Genomic DNA, 22,443 nt, shown 5'->3' on the forward strand with positions numbered 1-22,443 from the left:
ATGAATTGAATCATCTGTATCTCCTGAATTGGTCTATTTGAGCTCTCAAGAGTGGAGTTAAAGAGCATTATAAGCCTTTAACCCCCACATTCAGGAGGCAGAGTCAGGTGGATCTCTGAGTTCAAGGCCAGCCTGGTCTACACAGTGAGTTTCAGGACAGCCAGGGCTACACAGAGAAACCTTCTTGTTCCAATAGCTTTTACTTATGTTGTGGAGTAATACTTCTTTCTCTGCTCCTCTCTCTTGGGGACACTGACTTTAAAATATCCATGTTTTTGAGAGTGTATGCATGGAACACTACGTTCTCAGTTAAGGAACTCATCACTCACAGAACAGACATATCAACATCAAACAACATAAAAAGCCCAGACGGGCACTGAGGCCAAATGATGTGCCAACAGCAAAATCAGTAACTTATCATTTCCAGAGTAGATAATCGGAGGCTCAGAGCTGGTAATTTTGCATCTGCTTCACAATTCAATGAGCTAAAAATAATCAGCCCTTTGACAGTTCTAAAATGTCAAGTCATTCATTCAACTCACAAGAAAACCAGGCATGTCCAGAACAGAATTGATAAAGAGGCTGTAAACCAGCAGAATTGTTTTAGAAAGGAACTTGCTAGGACACATAGAAGGTCTTAACCCAAGAGGTAATCAGAAATGTACAGAAGGATTTACACTTAGAGATTTGACCCAATTCTATTTCCAGTAGTAGAAAAAATTGATAATAAAAGCTATTACATAAAGAGGGTATTGTCCAAACTGTCCAACCTTTGAAGACTGTGCATGTATAGTTAGTTACCTGTGAACGCTGCAAGTCAATGCTTGGGAGGCAATGGCGGGAGATCTAAAGTTCAACACCAGCATGAACCAAGCAAGGACTTTAAGGAAGCTTAGGCTATCTATTTGTAAAAAATGTCTAAAAACATCAAATAACAACAAAGGAAATATGTAATGACAAAGATAAAATGTTAAAATATGTCCAAGCGTGAAAACGCTCGGCTGAATAATTCCAACTTCTTAAAAAATAAAAACCATTAATCTAGACATTAAAAACACACAGAGACACACAGAAAGAGCAAAATCAACATACTAAAGAGAGATACATTATTTTAATTATAAGTTATATAACTTATACTTGAATCAAATACTGATAATTTTTAAAAATGATAAACACACACACAAAAAGAAACAACACAAACTTCTCCTTTACCATTGTATATCTAAAATCTTATCCAAGGCTGGAGACATAGCTAACTGAATGAGTGAATGAGTGCTTATATACTGAGTATGTGCAAGGCCATAAGATCTCCAACAGCACACACACAAACGAGAGAGAGAGAGAGAGAGAGAGAGAGAGAGAGAGAGAGAGAGAGAGAGAGAGCAGGGAACCAAGGAATCCTGAATAAACAAGTAGTGTTTGACTTGGCACAGCCATAACAAAGACTCCAGATCCATAAGAATGGCAAACCCTTCCCTGGGTGAGGCTCAGAGGGACAGCAAAGCCTTGCTTGGGTCTGAATGCTAATGCTAACAATGTGTACAGAAAATGTCCACCACAGCATTCTCCTCCTGGACGTTTATGACCTGGAGACAGCTCCCCTACAGAAACTGCTCCTACAGAGATTAACTAGACTCTCCTCCTTTTTCGGCTGCATATAATAACCCTGCCTCCTTGTTTATCTGTGTGATAAAACTGCCTCCCTCACTGTTCAACTGTATGTAATCCCAGGCTGCTGTGATTTCTCCATCAGAGAGCCCAGACCACCTGATCCCCGCTTTTCTGCATTCATGTGTAAGTTGTTTCTTCATTCCCTTGTTGCCCCTCGTCAGGGTTCTTGGACCCAAGCCAATAATGAAGCGAAAGGAGAAAGCAATAGCACCTACACCCAAGCTCACTTAACTGTCAAGACGTTTCCAAGGCAGCTAAGATCTCCTCTACATGGGCTATGGTGGCCTACACCTGTAACCTGAACTTGGAAGCAAAGGCAAAAAGATTATGAATTTCAGGCCAACGAGGCAATTCTAGGCAAATTCTAGGCCAGCCGAGGATATTATAATGGAGAGACTCTTGTCACAACAAAATAGCAACCAAAATCATACTCGAGTAAGTACTTAAGAGGCTGTTTACAGGGCTAGCGCTGTAACACACTTGGTAAGGTAATTGTCTTGCTGACATGAAGACCAGAGGTCAATCTCAGAAGTAAGCCAGGCATGGTGGTATACACTTGTAATCCCAGTTGCCAGGGAGGCACAGACAGGTAGATAGATAGCCCTGCCATTCACTGCCTTGCCAGCCTAGCTTACCTAGAGAGCCCCAGGCCCCAGTGACAGGTGCTGTGTCAGAAAACGAGGTGAATGGTATCTGAAGTGTGATACAAGGTTGTCCTCTGTCTTCCACACTCATGCATACACATGTGCATGTGTTACATTCATACATACATACTCTCACACATAGACACACTCTCTCTCTCTTCTCTCTCTTCTCTCTCTCTCTCTCTCACACACACACACACAGAGAGAGCTATTTACCTATAAATACACTTTTTTATCAAAATACATCTTATAATACTAGTAATTATTGAAGTTTAACATGTGCCACGTATGCTCATAGGCTTATGAACTCCTTTCAAATCTCTGTGGAATAAAACTAAGATCACCCATTTTATAGAGAAAAGTCTGGGGTCTTGGTTGTAACGTGTCATCTAGAGTATCAGACCGGTGACCAACGAATCTTTCTATAAAACTTCACATTCAGTCACTACACAGAGCACCTGCCCAGAATTCCACTTCATCCTAAACAGCCTTTGAGACACAAACGCACTCTTCAGTTCAGGGGTTGAACCTCACTGTTACGGTGTCTATGGTTTGCTCCAAAGCAATTGTGTGTGCACACTGTAATAACACTGTGGCCTGTATACGTTATGTCCTGTCATGCATACTCAGTGCCCTCCTGGGGCTTCACTCTCCAGTGGTCGTAGTGACTATTCTCAGCAACCTCACTTTAAAATTTTCTGTTATTGTATTCCTTGAAAGAATGTTAGCCCAGGAATGTTAACTGAGTGTGCACTGGTGAAATTGGTGCCTTATTAACTGCCTGAGTGCACATGAGAGATAGAATCTCATTAATGCCATTGATGGGACTTGAGATACAGGGGTCAGGTCAAAATTCTAGACTTGAGATATAGGGATCAGGTCAAAATTCTAGAGATTTTTCCCATCCTTGCCTGACCATGGAGGCTGTACATCGCAATTAAAACCATTTAGGATCAGATAGTCCTCTACACCAGACCACTGGTTCAGAAGACTGCTTGACTCTACTTCCTTGTGACTGCCCTCCTTATTATGAGACTGATACTACAGACAAACTGGGGATCTGTGTGCATACTCTATTATGCCTCTAATTTCCATTCAGACAAGACATGTTTGCTACCAAAGCCAACTCTTTCCTCTTGTTAACATCACCCCAAGGGCATTTTACACCACAAAGAACACAATCCTGGGAAGCTTTGCTTCCATCTCTGCAAGTCAAGAGGAGTTACCACAAGCCACACACACCCGCCATGCTCCCACTTCCAAAAAGGCAAATCTACATCATAAGTTTTTGGTAAGCTGCTCCCACTTGGTTTCTTGGCCAGAATTCACTTTTCACTTCTCTGTGGAGGCTTGGAAGATAATACAGTGATAACAATCTTGTCATAAGAGTGTTCTTTTTTTAGCCAGTTTGTCTCTGTGGTTAGGGACAGCTACGAATGCCTCAGAATGCAGAGTTCTCATTATACAATCACACAGGCATGCTCTTTCTTTAAGTTTGTGAATATATTTTTCAATGTGTGATAAAATAATTTGTTATTTCAGCCACTCTTGTAGAAGGCCCCATTATTTGTACTGTGGGTATTCTTACCACACTGATCAGAGGTTGAAGCAGAGACGGCATGCGACAGTGTATGAAATATTTGTTACAGAAACAATTGTAGGCAAGTCAAACCACTTGGAAATGACTTTCAAGGTCTGACTTGGACGCGCTCGCTATATCTAAAAAATCTGGATATGTCAGTTTAGGGTGTGCGGTCATTAGTTTGGACCTTTTAAAATTCCATTTTTACAATGGATAATATAATTCCCTCATGTCAAAGAAAACTCGGTCTGATACATGTGCTCCAAAAGGACATTTGAAAAGCCCTGGCTAGGCTGTGTGTGGTGGCACATATATTTAATCCCAGCACTCAGGAGGCAGAGGCAGGCACATTTCTGTGAGTTCGAGGGCAGCCTGGTCTGCAGAGTGAATCTGATCACATGATTTTTTTTAAACCCACTCTATTGGTTATTTATTGCTGAATAACAAATAGCCCCAACTTTACAGGTTAGAACAGCATTTACCTACTATCGGATTCTTTGTACAGAGGGGCTGTGCTCAGATTCTATTACACATCTATGTGGTGCCTCCCACATTGAGGAGCACGCCATAAGACACACTCTCCAGTGCTCACTGGCTGAGATCTTAGTGTATATGGACTCTCTTCAGCACAGGCTTGAGAAAGATGCACAATAATGGATTGTTTATAGGTGTTGTGCATAAAGCTGTGAGAGGAAAGGAAAATGGACTATGCCCATCACTTGTATTTAACATACTACTAAAGTCTAGACAGGACTAAGAGACAAGACAAGGCAATAATGGGTATTCAAGTAAGAAAGGAAGGAGAGAAATATGCATGTTTGTTGATAGCATGATTTTACCACATAAAGATCCTTAAAAGATTTGTCCCAAAAAGATGTGAGAATAACAATAATAAATTCAGTAAAGTTTAAGGATACAAAATTAATAAACAAAAATGACAGTATTTCTATATATGGGCAACTAACATCCTGAAACCCTTCATAAAGAAGAAAGTCACACACGAATAAATTTGAGTCAAAAGCTCAAAGATCTTGTGTGTGTATGTCTGTCTGTCTGTGTTTCTATATGTCTATATCTGTTTGTCTTTGTGTGTGTGCATGTATGTGTACATCTTTATGTCTGTGTTTGTCTATGTCTGGCTGTGGGTCTCTGTGTGACTGTTTCTGTATGTGTGTTTTTAATCTGACTGTCTGTGTGTATGTCTATCTGTCTGTGTCTGTGCATCTGTGTTTTTCTGTCTGTATGTGTCTGAGTGTGTGTTTCTGTCTGTCTATATGTGTCTGTGCATCTGTGGGGGTGGGGGTGATGCTTGTGCAAGTGTGTGTGCAGATGTATGTACATGTGAAGTAAGAGATGAGCTCCCAATGTTCTTCCTCAGGAGCTGCCCACCTTGTGTTTTGATATGAGGTCTCCCGCTGGCCTGGAGCTTACTGGATAGGCTAGGTTGCCTGGCCAGAGAGTTCCAAGCATCTACCTTTCTTTGCCTCCTCAGCACTGGGACAAGAAGTCCAGCTTTTTAACAGGAGTTCTAGGGGTTGACATCAGGTCTTCATGATTTTTGTGGCAGGCAGGCTCTTTGCTGACTAAGCAAAGGATACCTGCTTCTGGCACTATAAAAGTGACCAGCAGCACCCCCCCCCCATTTTCCTGCCCTATTTGAGTTCTTCCATCATAAATAGTCTCCCTCTTCTTGCATCCTTTCTTCCTCACTATGCACATAAGCCCTTGTTGACTACTCTAAACACATACTTCCAGGGCCGAACCCCAACCCCCTACCCCCCACCACACACACACACACACACACACACACACACACACACACACAGTTTGAGTGCAGAGATCATAGATGGGACCAGAGTTAGAAACCAGGAGCATACTCTAGGCTCAGACAACCTTTGGATCATGTTCCAATTGCCCTACTTTCTAATTTTGTAACCTTGAGAAAACCATTCTGTCACTTGGGACCTTGGTTTCCCAACATAGATAAAAGAAGAACCACAATTGCTATGTCACTGGTTGCTCAGAGACGTGGATAAGGCCATGCACAATAGGCACTGGTCTTCCCATTCACAACTCTCACACCCAAGAGCCACCTCTTTAATACCCTCCTTGGACTCAAGAGTACTGAGCACTGACACCAAGCTGGGCACCACCCATTCCTAACACTAGCAGCTATTTGGTCACTGTTTGCCATACTTTTCACCCTCAGTGACAAGCCCCCAAAATAAAACCGCACAAGGCACAGTTTCCATCATGTAAATGTATCTCACTTCAATGTATCTCCAGCACTCTATCCAATGCCCAGCACATGATGGTCATCAAAAGATGCTTATGGAGTGGGAAAAGATTTCAAATCTCGTACTGTGCACTATCATGCAGTGGGAGAGGGACGCGTGATAAGAAGAGAGCATGACAGAGACACATGTGATTTCAATGCTTTTCATCCTTAAAAACAAAGAGACCATGTGCTTATACGTGACCCGTGTGCTTTGATTTAAAAAACCCTCACATTTTATACTCGTATTTCTAGGAATACATAAAAGTCCCTCTTTGGCAGATAAACAAATGGGCAAAGGGACTTCTGCTGGGTCACATAGCAATGGGAGGGTGCACCGCCACCACCAATGTACAAGCGCTCCCGCTGCAGAGGCTCTGAAGTTTACCAGAAAGGCGGGCTGGCCCTAGGAACATCAGCATGTGAGCAAGAGATAAAAGACACTTAAGCATGGATGCCTTCTAAAACGGAAAAGCTAATTAAACTTAGCCTCTTCGAAAGGCAAACTTAGAGAAGCTGGCGGGGTTGGATATATTCTCTTACTTCTGAACGTAATAAAAAATAAAGGGTTCCTTGGGTTAAAACATTAGAGTCACTTGGTATTGTTGGTTTTGTTCCAGTGAATATTCATGAGAGGCTAACAAGGCACCTCACTGTGCATTCCATTTCCGGTCTATTCATTTGCACATGCACGATGCAGGCACTGCCCAAGTATCAGAGGTTATGGAGGTATCAAGATTAATAAAGCTGGGTCTGAAGAGATGGTTCGGTGGGTAACAACATTCTCTGTGCAAGCATGAGGAGCTAGTTCAAATACCAGCACCCACAAAAAAGGTTGGGCACACACACCTGTAACACAAACTCAATAGGTGAGTGGAAGACAGGAGGATGGCTGGGTCTTACTGACCACCAGGCTAGCTTAAGGTTCAATGAGAGACAAAGTAAGGCATCTAATGTCCTCTTCTGGCATGCATAGCATACAGGAGGTGGAAGTGGGAGATGGAAGGTGAAGAGAGGGAGAGAAAGGGAGATAGGAACAGAATGTGCTTTCTTATTCTTCTCCCTCTCCCTCTCCCTCTCCCTCTCTTGCTTTCCCATTAGGGTAGAGTCTATCATGAGGACATACTAAAAACAAAAATGCTTAGGGAATATTTTCTATGAGAAGAGACCTCAGCCCTGATCCCCACTGTCATGGCAGAGAAGAAGGTCACTCGATCTCCTAGTCCTGTTTGGTCTGCTTACAAACAAGGCCCTCTTCCAGAGACATTAGAAAAAGAAGAAATAAATGGATAGTCATTTTGCTAACAGAAACAAAAAGAAAAGGAAGGAAAGAAAGAAGGAAGGAGGAAGGAACAAATGAATGAATGAACAAAGATGATAGATACATAGACATAGATGATAGATACAGAGATAGATACATATAGATAGATGATAGATGGATGGATAGATGATAGATAGGTAGATAGATAGATAGATAGATAGATAGATGCAGGCAGTCTTTTCATTGGCTAGAACCCTATTCAACATAACACCTGGACAGTGGAGACCCACATCCCACTAAACAGAGAAAGCAAGGCTGCAAGAAAAAGGTCCAGCAGCACACAAGCATCTCTACAGTCAGGGACAGACTGGGTTGGAGAACGAATCCTACAAAGATATTCATAAGCTCCCACCTCAGTGTCCTTGTCCCATGCCAATGGCCAACCTAAAGTGTGCTTTGTCACTGACAACCAAAGAATCCTATAACACAGAAGCAGCAAAGGCACAACACAAGTCTGCCCCAGCCCAACGATCCATGTGAAGTTAATTGTCCTGAGAAGGTAAGGCCGTCACCACATCTGCCTGGGGCTTCAGAGGGGAGTGAATACTTGCCAGTGAAACACGGGATGTGAGTTTAGAGCCTAATTTTTACTACTCCTGTGACAGAATAAATCCACTTCCCACATTTAACACAGTTCCTAGCACAAGGCAGGGACTCTCCCGTAAGCAGAAAGAAGATAGGCGAGATGGAAGGACTGTATGGGACATCCTTGTTTAATCATCTTTTACCAATAAAATGAGGATCAAGACATGATTAACAAGTATTAGCAGGTTCAGACTGAAGACAGGTAAAATACAAAGTCACTCAGGTGAATGGGACGTGCATTTATCTCAGGTGCAGCAGCCCTAAGCCCCCAGGATGCAAACAGCCTCCTATCATCTTTCATACAAACTACAGAAAGGACTTTTTTTCTCATATGTCTATATGCAGCCAATTTAATAAGAAGCCTCAACTCAACTTTTAAATATTATCTCTCCCAAAAGGGATCCCTTCTTTTTGATGAATAGACTTATGTGCAAAACAATTACACTTAATTATTATTATGGCTTTTCTAATATGGGATTTAATAGATGAACAAGGAGTCAACTCAGTCAGCAACACAGTGCTAAAATTAATTTTCTCACCAGGGGCATTACTTTGAGGTGCAGTTTTGCAAATAGGAGAATAGCAGTGTTATTTTTTTTCTTTCTTTCTTTTCTTTTTTTTTCTTTTTTTTAACAAACACACATAGTGTGTTCTAGTAGAAGACAAGCACAATAATGTTTCAGTGAGTAAAAGTGGCATCCGACCTTCTAGGATTTCAGCTACTCCCTTCCAGCCCAAGCTAAACCAGTCTGGATCCATGACAGGAAACCCCTCAGCTAGGCCAAGAACATGTTAGCAAGCTCAGCATCCCTAGACAGTGCTCCTTAGAACATGTTCAGACCTTTTCAGCCTGGACTCACAGGAGAAAGGAAACGTCTTGACTTAAATAGCAATTATTAAGAGAAATTCTGGGTACATGTTTACTCATTAACCCCCCTATTTGTATCATATCTGTACATGACACTCTTCTACTATGTCTTAGTCAATACCCAACTGAAACTTCCATGTTTTCTTAAAAATGAACATTAGTTCAAAGTAGAAACAAGCTTACCTTCTGGGCTCCTTGTCTTAAGAACGTACTAGCAAAAGTTTCCAAAATACAGTTGAGAAACCCAGCCCCCGTGATTGAAATTCTGCCTGTTTGAATGAACTCTGTCCTGGAAAAAAAAAAAAAAAAGACACACAAAATTCACCTCCATGAATTTTCATCTGTATAAAATATGCATATGCATAAAGTACATAAAATAAAGCAAGCTATGAGCCTAGGAGGGAGACTAGTTAAGAAGAGTCAACTTGCGTGGGAGAGGGAAAAGGAAAGGTGATGGGCATAAATACTACACAACCCAGTTTTTCCATGTCATTGTCAAACAATTCATCTTTCATGTCACTTTGCATTTGGATATGTAAATTATAGAAACCTTCAGCAGCATAATTAGCATTTATAATTAACACAAAATAATATTCATAATAATTGAGAAAGTACTTGTTACAACAAAATATTCTATTTGAGGTTGACCTGACTATATACAGTTTATTCAGTATAAACAACAATCATTTGAATTAAAGAATATTTGTTTCACCATGCAAAATGCCTCTTCCAGAAGCTACCACAACCAGTTTTGCTCAACAGATGAGTTTCCAGCTGCTTTCTAAACACTTGGGTCTCAAGCCCATTGATCAGTGCCACTCTCATCTTTCAATGAGGAAGTTGGTTTTTTTGCAGCAGATGATCGCTATTTGCAAAGAACCTCAACTGACCAAGGTGCAGAAACCAAGTACCTGTGGAGTTACCTTCTATAAGTGGATCATCTATGCAGGGCCCCTGAAACATCTGAGAAGAGGGACATAAAGATTATCAGAGCCAGAGAACAGGAATTACTGATATCTTTTGGATATGATGAAGATGCCACACCCATGGACCCTCAACAGCTAAGGCTGGCTGCAGAAAATCTGCACAAGATGACACCGGTCAGCATTCCAGCATGGATGCGACAAGGGCTCACAAGGGTCACCCCTAGTTACCAACTAGAGGCAATCCACAGTTTCTGAGAAAGACTCAAGTTTTCTGCACAGACAAGTCCCTGATAGGTTGGCCATGCCTAAGTGGTCAGCCATAGACTCATGTGTATATGGGCCACATTAATTGGATGAGAGAGAGAGAGAAAGAGAGAGAGAGAGAGAGCATTTACAATTACAGATGAAGAGAATATGAAGTTGAAAGGGAAGAGGGACTCAAGGAGTTGGGAAGGATGTAGATACGATTAAAATTCATTGTATTCATGTATAAAATTCAAAATAAAAAGTTTTTAAAAGTGATCACTCTTTGGAGGAAGGGTGCTGTATTTCTCAAGACAGACTCTCACTACACAATTCTGGCAGTCCTGGAACTCTGTAGACCAGGCTGGCCTTGAACTCAGACTCACCTGCCTCTGCCTGCCACTAGAACAGAAGCAGGGTACCAGGACACCTGGCTGAAACTATCACTCAGTTTGCAGTCGAAGAGACTATAGCTCAGTGTACATAGCAGCATCCAATACATTTATTTTCACGGCAATCAGGACCAAGAGCCCCTTTCATTATACGACTAACTTAAACTTTCTCCATGACAATAAATGTAGTTAAAAGTACAATGCCTGTTGAAAATTGAGCCTTGAGACCAGTTTACGCTGCTTGACCTTGAATAAAATATCTACTTTCTATAACCAATTTTCTCATATGTAAATGAGATGCCAGCATTACCTATTTACAACTGTGATAACAAAGGTGTTTATGCATATAACACAGATATGAAGAATGACAGACGTGTGCCAAGCATTTACTAAATGCTAGCAACCGTTGCTAAAGAGAGACAGACAAGCAGAGACTGCAAAGCCAGAGTCTGCAATGGGTATTGAATCCCTATTGCAGAAGTGATAGGGGGCAGATGTGTTAGCATTTCTATCACTTTAATTACCAAAGTTCTAGTAATATCCATTATCCCCATCTTATAAAACAGAGATTTGGATTACACATGGGAATGATATAAGACAGTCAAACAGGAAGCCTCCAGTTCTTATCCTCCCATGAAAACAATGATTAAATAAAAATATACAAAAAAATTACCTTTGCGAGACCTCCTGAAACCAGTTAGGAGGTGGCATACAGCCAAGTGAGGGTAGGACGGAGAATAGGCGTGCCAAAGAAAGGGAGAAGTGGCTTGCCATTGCTTACTGTAGGAGTCACTTTTCTACTGAAAAAACCTGTGACAAAATGCCTGTGGCAAGCAAGTGCAGGAAGGAGAGGGTTATACTGTCTATTGACAGTCACTTGGGATGAGACCGGGTGTCATGTGACTCAGGCTGCCCTCAAAGTCTGCATGCTAGGGACTGGCCTTGACATCCTGACCATCCTGTCCCCAGCTCCCAAATGCTAAGTTACAGGCTCACAGCATCATGCTATTCTGAGAGGAGAGGTGTTTCAGGCCCTGGTTCATAGGATGAATCATCATGGAGGGGAAAGTCTGGCTGCCTGGCCAGCTCTGCTCCATGCCATTGGGAGGCTGCTTATCTACATCTCAGTGGATTCACGAACCAAGAGGGGGAAAAAAAAAACCAAGACACTCAGCCGAATTTCTTCTTTTCTCTTTTTTTCTCCAGTCAGGACCTCAGTGCAAGGGGTCAGTGCCACCCATATCCAGTGTGAATTTTCTCCAGTTTAACTTAATTCAGACTGGAGAAGTTATTACAGACACTGAACCCTGAGCCTCACTGTTGCCCTACATGTTCCTTAATCCGTCTAAATTAGCCACCAACCACTGATAGCTCCTCCCAACTATTGAAGCAAGCAGAAAGGGGGGGAACTACAAGGCCTGTTTCTCCCACAAAATCGAAAAGAGATAAATGTTCTTTCAACACTGGCTTCAGCAAGCATAGCCCGGGGACATGACTCAAGGGGGGAGAGAAGCAGTATAGTTGGAGGCTTGGTGGTCACTGAGGAAAAAAGCCAACACAGCAGGTAGGTGCAGCCTTGAAGAACCTACAGTACCCTAAACAGATCACAGGCAGAAACAAGAGAATGCCAGCTCCTAATAACAGAGCCTTCTTCTGCATTTGTGAAATCACATAAAGTTCCAGAGAAGATATTCAGAAAAAAGTTTGAGAGGCCTGCACACTCTCTGGCCTGGCTGATTCGTGAGGTTCCTCTGTAAAAAGCCAGCCCATGATAAATGGGAGAGGTGACTATTGTTTCATAGACCCAAATCTCTCTAAAAGATCACAGGACTTATGGGTGGGCACACACACACACACACCATGAGAAAATGGCCCAGTCACAGAACCAAATAGATGTCTGGAAACTCACCCTAAAGAAACCGGTAAATAAATTACCTGACAATGAACTTGAATTAATTATTTTTAAGATGTTCAATTAGGAAAAAAAATCAAACAACTAAATAAATTCAGGAAATTGAAGCGTGAACAAGATGAGAATATCAACAAAGATAAACCACTTAAAGGAGAGAAAGCAACAGTAGCAAGGGACTTGAGGGCAGGCTGTTGAAGATATAAAGATGAAGAGACCTGGTGAGGGCTTTGAAGATCTATGGATGGTGTCAGGTGGGCCCATGTTACACTTACATATTCTATTATGTTACACACTTGTGGAGTCTTAAAGGAGAAATCATTGAAAGTGGAGAAAAGAGATTATACAAAGCAACACTGACCCCAAATGCCCCCAGATTTTGAAAGAGAAAAATATGCATAAAAATTCTAATTCTCAACAAACTCCAACTAGGAGGTGTCTAAAGAAATCTACATCAGATGCGTTATCCAGTATGAAAGGTCACAGGAAGACGATTGAAAGCAGCGAGAGAAAAGTAACCTGTGGAATGCAGAGGGCTTCTGGGAGGCTGGCAGTGGATTGTTTTTTCCCCATCGGAAACTTTGTAGGCCAGAGAGAATTGGGTTAATATATTCAGCACACCAACAAAAACAAATAAATAAATAAGCCAAGAACTCAGCAAAACTACCTTCCATGAATGAAAAGGAAAATAAGATTCCTTAGCTAGACAAAAGCTGAGTGTATGCATCCCCGCTAGAGACTTGGGCTATCGTTGAACTGGCCTAATTCATTTGTTGAAACCACTGACTTTACAATTACTATATGATCTACATTACATATTGCATATAATCAATCACACACATAAAAATATTGCAGAGCTATGGAAAGGACTCAGTGGATAAGAGGAGCGCTTCCTGGCAAGCATGAGGAGCAGACTTCAAATTCCCACATTAAAACACTATGTATAGGGCTGGAGAAGTGGCTCAGTGGTTAAGAGCAGTGACTGTTCTTCCAAAAGTCCTGAGTTCAATTCCCAGCAACCACATGGTGACTCACAACCATTTGTAATGAGATCTGATGCCCTCTTCTGGTACATCAAAGACAGCTACAGTGTACTCATATACTCTGTGTGTGTGTGTGTGTGTGTGTGTGTGTGTGTGTGTGTGTGTGTAACAACTCACACTTGCCTGTAGCCTCCATGGGCTATGGCAGGTGGACACAGAGGATCAGCGGGACGTGATGGCTGTCAGCCTAGCTTCTGGTTCAGTGAGAGATCCTGTCTCAAGGAAATTAAGCTAGACACCCAATGTCTTCCTCTGGCCTCCACATACACACACACATGCACATGCACACACACACACGCACATGCACATTCACATACACATGCACATCACACACATACAACATACACACACATACCACACACAAACCTTGAATATCGGTTCTACAAAAACAAAACATTCCTTTTTTAAAATGCCAGTGATACTAAGAAACATTTTCAGTTAAGGCACCCGCTAACTGTGACTCACCCTTCACTTTAAGACCTCTTAAGCCACTTGGTTTTACTTTCCCACGCCATACTGAGAACTAGAGATTCTGCCAGGATCTCATTGTTTTAGCAGGAAATAAAAAAGGGCAAGCAGAAGAGTGTCAGCCTCAGCCAATGGAGGCAAAGCTTTCTAAGACAGAAAACACGCAAGGACCCAGGCGCAAATCTGAAGCCTCAGAAAATACCTGAGGAGCCACATCCCTAGGCTGCTTTCTATTGCTGTAATAAAACCATTATCAAAAGGTGGCATGGGGAAGAAAGAGTGTATTTGGCTTATACTTCTACATCAGAGTCCATCACTGAGGAAGGCAGAACAAGAACTCAACCTGGAGGCAGTAACTTGAAGCAGAGACCATGGAGGGATGCTGCTTACTGGCTTGTTCAGCCTTCTATCTTATAGCACCCAGGGCAGACAGTACAACATCAATCATTATTCAAAAAAACGCTTCATACACTTGCTTACAGTCCAGTCTGATGGAGGCATCTTCTCAACTGTGGTTTCCTCTCAGATGACTCTACCTTGTGTCAAGGTGACAAAAACACAAACAAACAAACAAACAAACAAACAAAAACCTACCTTGCACATGCACACACACACACACACACATTATCTGAAAATGCCCATACATAGCATGGGCTTCATCAATCCCGTGAGAGTCCCAGGAACTGTATGGTATGGGAGGTAAAAGTGAAAAGGTAGGCAGACACCAGACTGAAAGGAGCCTCAGGCTTCAGAGATAGATGCTATCCCAAGGAAAGAGACTTCCCAGCAGAGTAAATGACACAGATTAACATCTGTCAGAGCTCCAGTGACCTTTGCTGCCTCCACTGACGCCTGTAGACAAGTCCTTAGGCCCCATTTGCAGGGCAATTCTTCCACTCAATGAGTGCGACCACATTTGTTAAATGAACTAGCTAAAACTCTTCGCAAGCAGACTACTCAATACAGAAAATATTTTCTCTATTCTCCTTACCTGTTTATATCTTACAAAAAGAAGAAAGGACCCAAGTCTCCTGTGCCTATGTTCCTGTGTGCATATACACATGCATCTACTTATACACGTATACACATATGTGTGTATACATACATGCACGCAGACACACAAAAAATATTCTGAGAAACACTGGACTCAGCAAGACATGGTTTTAGTCAACATAGGTAGTATGACCTTGTCTTTTCTAGTTTTTACCCAGTGTTAATTATTCAGGGCCTTATGCAAGAAGACAATTTCTCCATCACTTAGAATCAGTCCCAGCCCATAAACTCTTCCTTGAATCTAACAGCAGTACATACATTTAGATCAAGCTCACAGCAAAAAAACTACAACTTTAGGCCTCTTCCCTCTTGCCTCCTACCTTGCTCTTCCTGCTCACACACACACACGCATGCACACACACACACACACACACACACACACACACACACAGAGTTATCCCACCCAACTGGACACATGTACCTCTGTCTAAGCAGCCTCTTAGACTTAAGCTCACTTAAAGTGCTTTGTTCACGTAAAACTACATTCTAGTGACATTAATCTCTCCTGTCTTTATTCAGGATTAGTCGCTATAGACTTTTACAGTGATTTTAATATTTAAAAATGAGTAGCTGAAGAGGCCCCTGCTCTTCGGGAGATGAACTCTTCAGTCGTCAAGCAAGTGTAGGTTAGGGATTAATCAAAGTCTCTCTTAGATCATATTCTAACCAGTGTTTCTTTCTGCCAGTTTGAGAAGTGAATTCTCAGAAAAGCATGCTCAAGGTTTATCCACAAGTCAAAGAGCAGCAGGCGGTAAAGAGGGTCACGTCCTTGCCATCCAGAAGACGGGAGTTCACTCTGCTATATTTTAAGACTGTCGGAGAAGAAAATGGTGCATTTTCTCAATGACTCAAAGCACCAGAGCAGTTTCTCCTTGTGTCACAAGACGATCCCAAATGCCTCTTGTCGGGACGAGCGTCTGTTGAAATGTCTCTGAAAAGCACAGCTGGTTAGGCATCATAGTTTAATGTCAGCTGTTTTCTTCTGGTTGGTGTTCACAGAAAAACGGGAACAAATTAGGTCCAAGGAGGCAGCTCACTGGGTAAACAGTTACACAAGTGGGAGGTCCTGAGTTCCGATCCCCAGCACCCATGGAAAGCTGGATGCAGTAGATCATGTCTGTAATCCCAAAGCATGTATGGCGGGATGGGAAGTGACGACAGAAGAATCCCAGGAAACTTCCTAAAGCTCTTGAGCCAGCTGCCGCAGTGTAGGAAGTGGCAAACAGGAGATCCTTTCCCAAACGAGGCAGAAAATGAGGACACCGAACAACCAGGGACATCCTCCAGCATTAGTGAGCTACCATCCCCTAAGACACACATACACAGGCACACACACGTGCACAAACCCACACATGCACACACAAATTTTTAAAAGAAAACAAAAAATGGAGCTGGAGAGATGGCTCAGCTGTTAAGAGCACTGACTGCTCTTCCAGTGAATGTGGGTTCGAGTCCCAGCACCTACATGGCAGCTCACAACCCATCTGTAACTCCAGTCCCAGAGGTTGTAATACTCTCTCCTGTCTCCGACAGACAATGCATATACATGGTGCACAGACAACATGCAAATGAAATACCTGTACACAATAAATAAATTTTAAAAGAAGAAACAAAAGAGGATAGACAGACAGACTGACAGATATAATGCTAACAAAAACCTGTAAGCATTAGAATTAGGGCTGCTGCTTACTTATTATCCTCTCCTGGGTTTATAAATCTTATATACTAGGTATGTGTTACTTTGCCAATCATATAAAATTAATAGTAAAGCCATGACTACCATTTCTATAGAAGTAAAACATTCTGAATATGTTCTGTGAAACCAAGAACCAACTTCAGCCAAAGTGCAGTTATCACCATGTGGGTGCAGCTAACACGGGCTAGCCCATCCTTTATCACCATGTGGGTGCAGCTAACACGGGCTAGCCCATCCTTTATCACCATGTGGGTGCAGCTAACACGGGCTAGCCCATCCTTTATCACCATGTGGGTGCAGCTAACACGGGCTAGCCCATCCTTTATCACCATGTGGGTGCAGCTAACACGGGCTAGCCCATCCTTTATCACCATGTGGGTGCAGCTAACACGGGCTAGCCCAACCTTTATCACCATGTGGGTCTCCCACACTCTGAAAGGTTGGGTCTTTCTCCCTAGCCTGCACATGAAGTGGGTGGTGTTTATAACAAGAAGCACACATGGTGATTCACGTTTTCCTCCTTTGGCCTTCCTCTCTGTTACGCCTACAGACAGGACTGCCTCACACTCACTCACCTTACACACATTTTCCACACTCTTATTCACACTCAAACCTTTCTCCGGTGACTGTGTACATCACACGCTAGACTGCACATTCCCAGGGGATGCTATGCTTTGAAAATTAGTCTCTCTATATAAATATGAAGAAACTGTATGAAAGAGGTGTTGAAAAACTTACCAAAGGGTAGAAGGATCGATCCCTTGCAAACCCATCACGCAAAACCTCAAAACCTTCCCCTTTCTCTGCCCCTGCTCACGGATACTGCAGGAGATCACCAGTCACAAGTGTTACAGTCACTGATGTATGTCCACAGGTCACTGTAGTGTCTAGCAGTTAAATGTCTTATTAAAGAAGTCCAAATTTTTTCCAAGTGGAAGTACCTCTTTTTTTCTATTACAACATCAACTTCAATCATAATAACTAGTATGTAGTAAGAAATCACTATATGCACAAGGAAGGAAGGGGAAGGGAAGGAAGAAGGGTAGAAAAAGAGATGTATTTGTAGATTATTTTGTCAAGGAAATTATGCAGCTGCTAAGGTCAGTAGGGGGCAGTCTTCACCAGCTGAGAAACCAGCCAACAGCCAACAGGGCAACATCTGTGAATGAGACTGGCTCACTTTTTTTGTCCATACACAGGCAATTCGACAAACAGCACACCAGAACCATGCAAAAGAGCACACATTCCAAATCTAGGAGCTCTAAAAATTAACAGTAGTTTAAACAACCAAGACTCCTTTCTTAACTATTTAAGATATTTTTCCTTCTAAATTTGGGGAAAAATAAGAGTCCAGGGGAGGAGAGGAGGGGAAGACATGAAGACTAATCCCCAGATCACAGGACCACAGACTCAGAAAGCTCAAAAGGTCAGTTTCCAGAAAAGCAGAGTCTCTTAATAAGATTCTGGCCTTGATTACTGGCTGGCTAGGTGTGGCAAATCTTGTCTAATGTCTAATTATCTTCATGATGGAAATTTAATTAAAGTGCCTTTGAAGGGAGGGAAAATATTCCACTGGAGTCATGATTTGATGTCATCTCAGTTCCAATCACAGGGTTTAGAGCCTTCAATAACCACACAGAAAGCGGGATGCCAAAAAGGAGACACTGGACATTGCAGTCAGCAGGGTCCCTCACTGAACAATCCCTACGTCTAACACTGCTATAGGCCTCCCATTGGCTGAGACTTGCTCCCACTATGCCAGATCATGTGGTCTTGCCCCTGCTATTTAGCAAAACCCATTTCTGTAACCATGATCCCTAGAGACCCACACAATCCACAGAGCTCTCAAGTGCACCGTTTTCAGCTAACATAAGTAAATACACAGACTACCTACTAGAGAGACAGACAGACACCACTTCAGGACAGAGATTGATGAGGCCACTCCTAAAATCCTCCTGGATATTCATCTCACCTGGCTTCCCTATCACATAAGTACATCCCTGAACCTTTCTAAAAGTTCTACTCCTCTGTAGAATGAGATTAACACCTACTACTTGAATTGTCCCACATTTGAATAAAGCCATCTGTATACGGTGCTCTACTTGACACACAATTGTTCAGCTTGCCTTTTTATGCAATCCAGCAACTACCTGCTCAGGGATGGCCCCACCCATAGTAGACTGGGCCCTTCCATATCAATCATTAATCAATAAAATATCCCAAAGACTTAACCTAACTGCCAAACTTATAGAAGCATTTTCTCAACTGTCCACTCTTTTAGTTGTCAATAAAAAACTAACCAGCATCCCATTTCTACGGAACATCCATGCAAAGCTCATTTGTGCAAGGCTCGATCACAAATACAGCATATAGAGATGGAGCTTTTTGGAAGTGAATGTACTGAGGTAAGTTTGAGATGATGAAAGGACTACTCTCTTGACCTCTTTTGAGATTGGGATGCAGATGGAAAGGAGAAAATACAACCTGAGGACCTCTGAAGTGTATAGCTCAGGCTCATTCTCTCCTCCCCACCCCTCCTTCTTGGATGCTGAGAGGTGAGTGGCTTTTCTCTACCATGCCCTTCCTTAATGATGTATACCCTGTCACAAGCTTGATAGAAAGCAACAGAACCAGCTGGCCATGCACTGGAATGTCTGAAGAACTGAGACAAAATAAATGTTGCCTCCATTAAGTTGGGGGGTTTTCCCTCTGAAATGTTGTCACAGTGACAAAATATAAACTACAGCCCAGCTCTGATGACAACCAAGTTTCTGGGTCAATGAGTTCCTGACAATGGAGGCGGATCTGAGTCTGGAGACTGTCACCAGTTCCTCTTGATTGTCTTGGGACCTTGGGCTCTATAACTCATCATTGCCTGGCTGATAAAACACTATTGTTTTAATACTCTAAGTATTTAATTTATTATAGAGGCAAAAGTAACACACAAAGAAGAAATGTGCCCATGGGGTGTGGTCCCTGAGAGCAGATGGTAGCAAACCCTGTTTCATGCATCAATCTCTCTGAAGTCGCCCTTCTTCACCCCTTCTGTTCATCCACCATTCCTCTCACATACATTCAAGAGGCTTCTGAGTTTCCTATGCCTTTTAGCAAGAATTTTTTTCCACTGGGAAATGTTTGCTGTTTGCTGGAGAATAAGATTATCAGCTTCCTGTCACGCTTTACAAGATTAACAAGGAGTTTGCAAAAAATGGGGGTGCTGGCTCCATATCTGCTTATCAGTAAGGCCATAGGACAACGGCTGGTTATCAATGTTTGCAAAGCTTCTAGGCAAATTCATCCGGAACCTCTATAAAACTCAACTCTCTGTAACATATTTATAATTCTTAATTCCCCTCTGAACCTTGGACTAAGACACAACTCTAAACCAGTGGAGGATTTGAAAAAATCAATAGATGTCCACTAAGATATTTCAAAAGCTCTCACTTGTAAGTGCTACAGAATGCTGCCTTGGCTAAACATCATTGTTTCCAACTCAGTGATCACCACCTTTCAACCATGGTTCCTTTTAAGAGCTATTCAACATCAGAAACATTCACTCACCATTAGTAACAATAACTCATGCTCACTCTGTGTTTAAGCTCTCCAAGAGTAGACCAGTCCCACTTGGTACCTTACTAAGTCTTCATATCACTCTGTGATAGAGCTCAAGTCAACTATTCCCAGAGCATAGAGCACACAGGTAGCCAAGAACATCAATTGAGACTTTCCCACATCACTGCACAAGACTCCTTCTACCCAATCCCACCAGAGTTCCCCAAAGTTCTATTGACCTTTGCCCAGTATCAGCCCTTTTCCCGTCCCTTCCACCACTCCAGTATGGACCACCTGAATCCCTTGAACATCAGTCATTCATTTGTCAAACGGACAATAGCATCTTCTGTGCATCACACATTGTGCTTGACTCTGGGTTACAGAAAACCATGGCTTCGGGGCAAAGCCCCCACAAGGCAGGAAGTACAGGTAAGGAAACCAGAACAGGCTCTAACTACGTGAACACAAACGAATTTGCAGAAGGCAAAGGTGATCCTTTTAGATGTCAGTCATCCTGAGCCCAAATAAGGCTCTCCCCAGATGTTAGGTTTGAGCAGAAGGGACCTTGGGGCTCAGCTTGTCATAACTAGCAGCGCACTCTGTTAATTGTCAGGTCACCCTCTGGTGCCCTAGAAATCAAGGTCAATGTGAGCAGGGGGAGTTGCGTCTGCAGATGAAGGCAGTAGTACTTATTCAGGCTATTAGGTAACAACACCCTCAAGCCCTTCAGCATCAGGACTGAGGCTTAGAAATAATTGTCAAGTAAAGCAAGTAGAGCCAGAGGACGCTAATACTTGAGAAACCATGAGCCTGGAAATCGATCAAAAGATGGCAATACCAACCTTAAATTCTCACAGAAGTCACCCAACTACTACATCTGCTGCTGACACAAGCGTAATACAGTTCCTGAAGATCAAAGAGATGGGTGCACAAAGAAACTGCCCATTTACCTCTTGAACAATGTAAATCATACTATTTGATTTGTCAGGTAATTACTTGAAACTTGGCACTTTTAGCCAAGGAATCTAAATCTGGAAACTTCAAAGGTTACACACCTATTTATTAGAATGAGTAATATTCACCTGAGGAGCCTCTATAAAACTATAAAACTAGGCTGTTCAACCCACTAATTTAGTCTGTTTGTGAAATGGCATGTGTGCTTTCGATGTCTATTGTACTGTTAAAGAAATGGTCTCACTGAAATTTTCAGCATCCTTCGTATCTACTCAGCTGAGCATTTTAAAGCCAGATGTGAGGTCTCATACTGTCAGAGCACAAGCATGGAGTATTGGACATGGAATAGCTCAGACTGGAGCCACTGAGATACTACACTGATTGTAGAAGATTCACCACATCACCCCAAGCAAAACCTCCACCTAGCCCCCATGAGGGAGAGCCTGAAGATACAAACATTCTGTTTTACCACAAAATACATATAGTTATGAGATATGGAGCAGGAGGCAAAACCGCTCCAGAAGACAACTGTCATGCAGAACTGCATTTCTTAGGTAAAGTAGCAATGATTGAAACCAAAGCACATGTACATGTCTAGACAGTACAATAAAAGTCTACTATAAAGGAAAAAAGAATAAATGAGATTACTCAAAACTATATGGGTGAGCGTGTGAGAACTCACAGTAGCTATGGTTCTTAACATTCCATCACAGAAGTGAAGGGAGTCTGTCTTAGTCAGGGTTTCTATTCCTGCACAAACATCATGACCAAGAAGAAGTTGGGGAGGAAAGGGTTTATTCAGCTTACATTTCCACATTGCTGTTCATCACTAAAGGAAGTCAGGACTGGAACTAAGCAGGTCAGAAAGCAGGAGCTGATGCAGAGGCCATGGAAGGATGTTCTTTACTGGTTTGCTTCCCCTGGCTTGCTCAACCTGCTCTCTTATAGAACCCAAGACTACCAGCCCAGAGATGGTCCCACCCACAAGGGGCCCTCCCCCCTTGATCACTAATTGAGAAAATGCCCCACAGCTGGATCTCATGGCGGCATTTGCCCAACTGAAGCTCCTTTCTCTGTGATAACTCCAGCTTGTGTCAAGTTGACACACAACTAGCCAGTACAGAGTCCATACGGCCTCACCCCTCCCATAAGATCTACTGACAGAAAATGGTTATCAGGCAAAGAAGTAACATTCCTCTGTGGTGGTCACAGCTTGACCATCCCACCCACCAGTAAGTAAACCCCAGACTATACTTGTGCA

The 22,443-nt window shown here is 42.4% G+C and overlaps 1 protein-coding gene across 2 annotated transcripts in view; it reads right to left on the minus strand.

The window, feature by feature from the left end:
* Nucleotides 1–22,443, minus strand: part of Prelid2 (PRELI domain containing 2) — a 79,429-nt gene that overhangs the window by 25,618 nt on the left and 31,368 nt on the right. For both annotated transcript variants that reach the window (XM_085833526.1, XM_021150786.3), the window contains exon 5: nucleotides 9,130–9,235. In XM_085833526.1, the coding sequence (XP_085689652.1) occupies nucleotides 9,130–9,235 (106 nt within the window). The remainder of the gene's footprint in view (nucleotides 1–9,129; nucleotides 9,236–22,443) is intronic.

Source organism: Mus caroli, unplaced genomic scaffold (assembly GCF_978045245.1).
Source record: "Mus caroli unplaced genomic scaffold, Mus_caroli_1 scaffold_19, whole genome shotgun sequence".
NCBI lineage: Eukaryota > Metazoa > Chordata > Mammalia > Rodentia > Muridae > Mus > Mus caroli.